Source organism: Anoplopoma fimbria, chromosome 4 (assembly GCF_027596085.1).
Source record: "Anoplopoma fimbria isolate UVic2021 breed Golden Eagle Sablefish chromosome 4, Afim_UVic_2022, whole genome shotgun sequence".
In the NCBI taxonomy this organism is placed as follows: Eukaryota; Metazoa; Chordata; class Actinopteri; order Perciformes; family Anoplopomatidae; genus Anoplopoma; species Anoplopoma fimbria.
Genome location: NC_072452.1, coordinates 15441834 through 15448350, shown reverse-complemented (window position 1 = coordinate 15448350; position 6517 = coordinate 15441834). Strand labels below are relative to the sequence as shown.

General features: G+C 38.0%; 1 protein-coding gene across 2 annotated transcripts in view; it reads left to right on the top strand.

The window, feature by feature from the left end:
- The window catches only part of macrod1 (mono-ADP ribosylhydrolase 1), a 99559-nt gene extending 93550 nt beyond the window's left edge, over positions 1-6009 (top strand). The window contains exons 9-11 of one of the 2 annotated variants that reach the window (XM_054597490.1): positions 351-432; positions 1859-1902; positions 5548-6009. In XM_054597490.1, coding sequence (XP_054453465.1) covers positions 351-432; positions 1859-1872 — 96 coding nt within the window. In that variant the 3' untranslated portion in view covers positions 1873-1902; positions 5548-6009. The remainder of the gene's footprint in view (positions 1-350; positions 433-1858; positions 1903-5547) is intronic. The other variant, XM_054597489.1, reaches the window with a different exon arrangement.
- Positions 6010-6517: the final 508 nt, after the last annotated feature.

Genomic DNA, 6517 nt, shown 5'->3' with positions numbered 1-6517 from the left:
TCTCACACACACACACACACACACACACACACACACACACACACACACACACACACACACACACAACAGAGTACATTTCAGTGTTATAAGCTCTGTGTTTTGGCATGATCATAATAGAAAACTAATAGGGAAGTAATGGACTGATGCATTTGCTGCCTTCTCGCACACTGTTACACTGTTACACTGTTTCCCCACTGCTGTTGATGAATTCACGGTTATTGCATATGCTTGTACTAAAGGTCTGTGTGTGTGTGTGTGTGTGTGTGTGTGTGTGTGTGTGTGTGTGTGTGTGTGTGTGTGTGTGTGTGTGTGTGTGTGTGTGTGTGTGTGTGTGTTTGTGTGTGTGTCAGCTGGACAGAGTCATCTTCTGTGTGTTCTTGCCTACGGATAAGGAGCTGTATTTGCAGACCCTCCCCCTCTACTTCCCTGCTGGTGAGTAGTCTTTCACACATACAACACACACACACACAAACGCAAACACCCTTTCATATATACAGTAATGACAGCTTCGCTCAGCTCAGTTTGACTTCACACACAAATAGAGACACACACCGTGGTGAGATAAATACGTTGCTTCATCCTCTGTGTGCAATTTGCACATCCATGCATTCACACATACACGAGGGTCATTAGACACATTATAGTGTGTGTATATATAGCACACTTAATTGGGTCCAATAACATCAAATAAACGTATACTTTGCTCCCCAGACATTTCAAACCTTTAAATACACATAAAGGGGGCTTCAACCCACCCATGTTTAACAATTGATTTAAATGCACAAATGCACACAGAAGTGAGCAGAGATACAACACTGACATACATTCCATATGATGTATGTATTGTTTAACGGCATGGCCTTTTCCATAGCGGACAACCTGAGATACTTAATATCTCACTTGAGGATTTATTTGCTTTATTTAATCAATAAAATCTATTTACAAATTGACATTTGTTCTGGTGACCTAAGACACTCTTTTAAATGTTAAATAGTGATACAAGGTTACAAATATGTCGTGAATGCAGCAGAACAAAGAAGTAGAACAAAAAAGATGAGATGCAAAAGTATTTCTTTGTCTTTTTAGATGTATTGCACCACTAAAAATGAGACATTGGTACTTTCCTTTTCTGATGTTTTTATTGGAACAGCCGTTCACATATTTCTTTAAGATGAAGCACAATATACAATATTGTTAACTAAACTGCTAAAGTGCACAAGTTAATCTTCTCCTGAAGATTTTTTTATCTGTTACCGAAAAACTTGTGTACATAACCACCACCCTCTGAACTGGAATAGTACATGCACTGATTTACATATAGCCAAGATGGGTGACATCATATTTGTGATCTTACTAACGGAGATACATATTCATAAGTGGGTAAGTGTAAATGAAGGTGTTTAACATAACATCTGGGTTCGATCAGTATATCAGACACTTAAAGTGAGCGTTATGTTGCTACTGTGTCGACTCAGTGAAGGTGTATTCATTCACTCGGTCTGTTGTCATCCACCTGTGTTTAAGCACAGTTTCAATTTGCGCATAAGAAAATCTGAGTGGAAAAAAAAAACATTTTATGAGAAAAAATGTTTTTTACACATGTCTCAGGTGGTTATTTGGTGTATTGATAAAATCATAATGTGAGACTGCAATGGAGACAAAAAAATGAATCATGATGTCAAAACATCAGATCTGTCTGGCATTCTCTTAATTATCTCTTCTTCTGTAATGGTACAGTGTGTGTGTGTGTGTGTGTGTGTGTGTGTGTGTGTGTGTGTGTGTGTGTGTGTGTGTGTGTGTGTGTGTGTGTGTGTGTGTGTGTGTGTGTGTGTGTGTGTGTGTGCCTTTCTTTTCCAAGTACCGCCCCTTTAGCCTGACCAATGACAGCAGCTTATTGTTCAGGTAACCAGCATGGTGTGTGTCAACATGTGTAGTTTGCTTTATCAAAAGGAATAACTACATTTGGTCTGCTTGTAGATGGTCAGTCTTAACCCCCGTGTGAAATCTAAGGATTGAAATTTAAATGGCTTTTTCCATTGAACACATCCAGGCCTCAACCTAGCTGGTCAATGAAACTGTTGCCGAGGAATAAAATATTAAAAGCTCTTTCTCTGAAGGTGAAAAGTGTCTGGCTAAAATGAAAAATATAGCAACCACATTTCTAGCATCCAAGGTTCCTCCTTTGATCTGGAAGCCCCGTCTCACCTGCTTTTCAAAAAACACTAAACGAAAGTCGTGTGCCATCAATGCAGATTGATCTGCATTGTTAAATGAAGTTTAGTAAATACGTAAATTTTATGTTGGCTCGAGCTGTGACATGATGACTTCACCCATTTGTTTTGATTACACCCGTGATTGATAGTGTTATAATGCCAAGCAGTCTGGGCTCCTAAACATGATCAGTCATTCACTCAATTATTCAAATTAAGCATTGGTATTACAACTGCAGCCTTAACCTCTAATGTCTTGCTTTACCGCTGCTATAAATCAAACTCACCTCTCGTCTCAAAACATTTTGAGAGAGAGGTCTCAAACATTTTGTGCTTTCTGCTTTTATAAAACAGTTTTGCTTGTTTTGGCACACAGCTGCTGCAAAAGCAAAACTCAAGACCAACAAAACAATCAGAAAGTTGCTGCACATTTTCAGCTCCACAAGTTTTGGCCAGCTGCTTGGTCTTGTGTCTAATCCGGTAAAAATCTTGCAGTAATCTGAGTTATTCAGGTGAAGCAGGGTCACTTAAACTCCAATGTTCGTAGTATAAAAAGTTGGCGATGTAACTGTGGATCTAAATTAGTGTCTTTACAACCTGCCTCTGTCTGTGCTTTTAGACCTAACCAAGCAATTAGAATAATCAAAATGTGTTCATTTTATACTACATTTTACAGAGTTGTGTGACAAAAAATAGAAGCTATTTATTAACTGAAATAAGACGATCTTAACATCAAAGATGAACTACAATAAACAAACAAAATCTTGACAGCATGAACAAAAGAAAGCTGATGCAGTTAAATTTGACATTGAAACTAAAGCAAGAATCGTTGTGTTTAATTTTAAATGGGAGGAGGATTTTCATGGTCTCAGTGGCAGTAGTAGAAGCAACAGAGAAATGCCTCTGGGGTTTGGAAGTATCAACCTGTATATCATTAATATGCATGCTGCTTAACAGTTCAAGGCTAAACATAGACAGTATGCATTTCATGTTTTTTTCTCACCTTTTTAATTCAGTATGTTTTAAGACATGTTTGCCCAAAAAGCACCAGACGTATAAAGATGAAGACAAGATGAAAAAGACACCGTAAACTGAAACTTTAAAGCGTTTCACACATGTGCCCAGACAGACAAGGAGTCAAAGAGGAGTAAAAAAAGGAAAGAGGAGCAGCCTATTAAAAATAAGAGCAGAATCCAATCAACTCTGCAGCTGTATCTCCCACATAAGCTTTACTTTCAGACATTGGGTTAAGAGTCTTAATTATTTTTATCTTTTTGCAGACAGATCCGACCAGTAGTGGCCAATACTGGGAAGGATTTCTCTCTCATTTCAATGTGGGCCTCAGGGAAGATCAATAGCTAAAAATAATGGGATCTCAAACTGCAATGCCCTTGTACTCTCTACTTTATCAAAAACCTAAATATAAAGAAGGTTTACAAAGCAATATTTTGCAGATAAAATGTAACAATGACTTAGCAGAAGCAGCTTCCTCACACTAACATAACATCTGACTCTGAGTATGAGCTAAAGGATAATGCTGCTGGTATTCTATATTTTCTTATTCTCAATAAATACTATGAAAATGCCAGAACCAACAATTGATCCTACTAACAAGTATTTAGCCAAAGCCTGATGTCTAAACGTTTGCTTAAGTTTGTGATCAGCTCTTTTAGGAAATTATTTTGCCTTTTAAACAATCATAAAACTACATATTTCTAACTTGTTTTAAGAGTTTATACTTCAGCCTTGAATGAAGTAGGAAGCTGGTTTATTGTTTAATGTTTCATTCTTTTCATGAGATTTTTTGACAATAAGGAAAATAACACCAGCCTTTTCCTTTAAGCTTTTGGAATAAACCTCAATTTCACCAACCCAAGAATTTGGAAAAAATAATCGGAAAATTAATAATCAAGTAAAAATAAAAGTGCTGTTGCGGCTGATTACTATTTGGCCTCAAAGAAAAGCCAGCTTTCACTCTTATGTTCATCTCTGTAGACAGATTCTGCATTCACATGAAGAATCTGTAGGAAACGTGAAAAGATTCTGGCATCAGAAAAGTTCTAGTTTCTGTTCTTAGTCCAATTGTATTGACCGATCAGGTTCCTGCAGGCTTTGGTTGACTGCAGGTCAGCAGTCTGTGTGGAGAGCCAAAGAGGCGGAACAAATTGGGTGAAATCATCCAACGTGTTTAAACAAACAGAATTTAAAAGTGAACCAAATTACCAAGTAAGTTCTTGATCCCTTAAAAGCTGTGATAATAAAGAAAAGTGAAAAGTGTCTCTAATAGTGACAAACCCACAGAGCGTTGGCTGGTTTACAGAGCTTTCACCCCTTTTTTTGATCTGCAGTTAGGCAGCTGTTTTTTGGAAACAATAAAGACTGATCAACACACTGTATTCTAACTTATCTGCACTCATCTGATGAAGGACAGAGTAACTGACTGGCTGGTGAAGATAATGGAGCATTTAGCAGCAACAGTGTCAGATATTTTTCCCTAAGGAATTGGTGGAAAACAAAAAAAGGCAAATTGAGAGTTGATATTAGACTTCACCAGAAACTGCATGTTAATGCAACTGTTTGCTCACATGTTAACTATATTGATTTTGACTTTAGAATATGTCAGAGTTTTGTTAATAGCTTGTTTATCTGCAGCTGACCAAACATGAATGAGTGTTTTGTGTGGCTTGTGTGTAATTTAGCTCTGATTTCATGGTCGGATTGTAAAGTTGAGTTATTTTATATATGATGAATAATGACACATGAATCCATCCAGCTCTAGTTAGAGGGCCTTTTTTTATACTTTAGTTATGACGTAAACTTGTGGCTTCCACTGAACAAGCTACTGTTTCAAACTGTGACACAGCATCAACTCTTCACTTGAAGCATGGGTTGGTTGACTAAAGAGGTTATTATTCCCAAGAAAATGCAGGTGTGTCCTTTTTAAAAAAACCAAGCCTGTACTAGCTGTTGGTGTCTTTCTCCTCTAATGGATGTACAGCAGATTTTGTAGCCGCAGTGAGCGAGCAGTAGCGGTGCTTGGCTGGTAGATGGACTGGAACTGTCTACTGCAGGCAGGCCTCCAAGTCTTTATAAACCGTATGTGTCTCCAACACCTGGAACTGCCCACACTGGCTGTCTGTTTGATGTGTATGTGCGTGTGTTTGCATGTTTTCAGTGTGTCTCTAGCCACGTTGGACCTAGAGTGACTAATCCACACTAACAGATCCCTCTGAAGCAACCAGACGCTCCAAAAGCCAAAATGCTATTAACAGCTGCAATACCAAGGTAAATTGCTGTCCTCCCTTGTTTTAAAGTTTTTTGTTTTTTTCTCTCCCAGCACCAACGGAGGCCACAGTCAAGAGTAAACTCTGAGAGAGTGGATTGGTCCGATTTGGTTGCTGTGGATACACACCGCCAGGCTCAACATTAAGATTCCTCCTCCTTGTTGTTGTAGCGGATCGAGTCCGTTTTCAGCAGGAAGATAACTCCTTAATGGAAAATGTTTTTTTTTGAAGTGCATGCTGGCTCTTCTGCAGATGTCGATTAGTTTCTCTCTTCTTCCCACTAATGGTTTAGAGTTGTGTCGTGATGAAAGGTGTGAAATGATATTGATAATTCTTATGAAATATTTGACATTAAGCTGCACTCTAACTTGACCTTTATTGTCTGTGATCAGCTTTGCATCAAGCTATGAGTTATGTGTCCTGAGCTTTTTGAATATTGGTATTGGTATTCCAGTGTGTGTGTGTGTGTGTGTACCTGTGTTGAGACAATAACAAAAGCTTATTAAAATGAATCACACAGGCTCCTGGTGTGTATGAATTGATTATTTCTTGGGATGGGATACGAGTCAGTGAACTGGGGTTTCATGAGGGAACACTTTACATCAACATTTACTTTTTAGCTTTCTGAATGTTAAGGAGACAGAATGATAGACTTTGTTTATTTGCCAGCAGTGGTGGAAAGTAACTAAGTACAGTTACTATTACAAGTACTTTACGGAGGTAGTTGTACTGTATTTTCCAAGAGTATTTCTATTTTAAATTACTTTATACTTCATCATGCATTTCAGAGGGAAATATTACTTTCTCATTGCACTATATATATTTGACCTCTATTTGTAGCTAAACTAGTTACTTTGAAGATTCATATTTCACGCACAAAACATATCTGAATCTAAACTATAACTAAACTACACAGCCATGTATAAAGAGCATTCAGTAGGCAGTCGACCGATGGGCCACCACATTAATCCAGCCTCGTCTGTTTCCTTACCAGCCTCTATTCATACAGAGCATGCACATTAA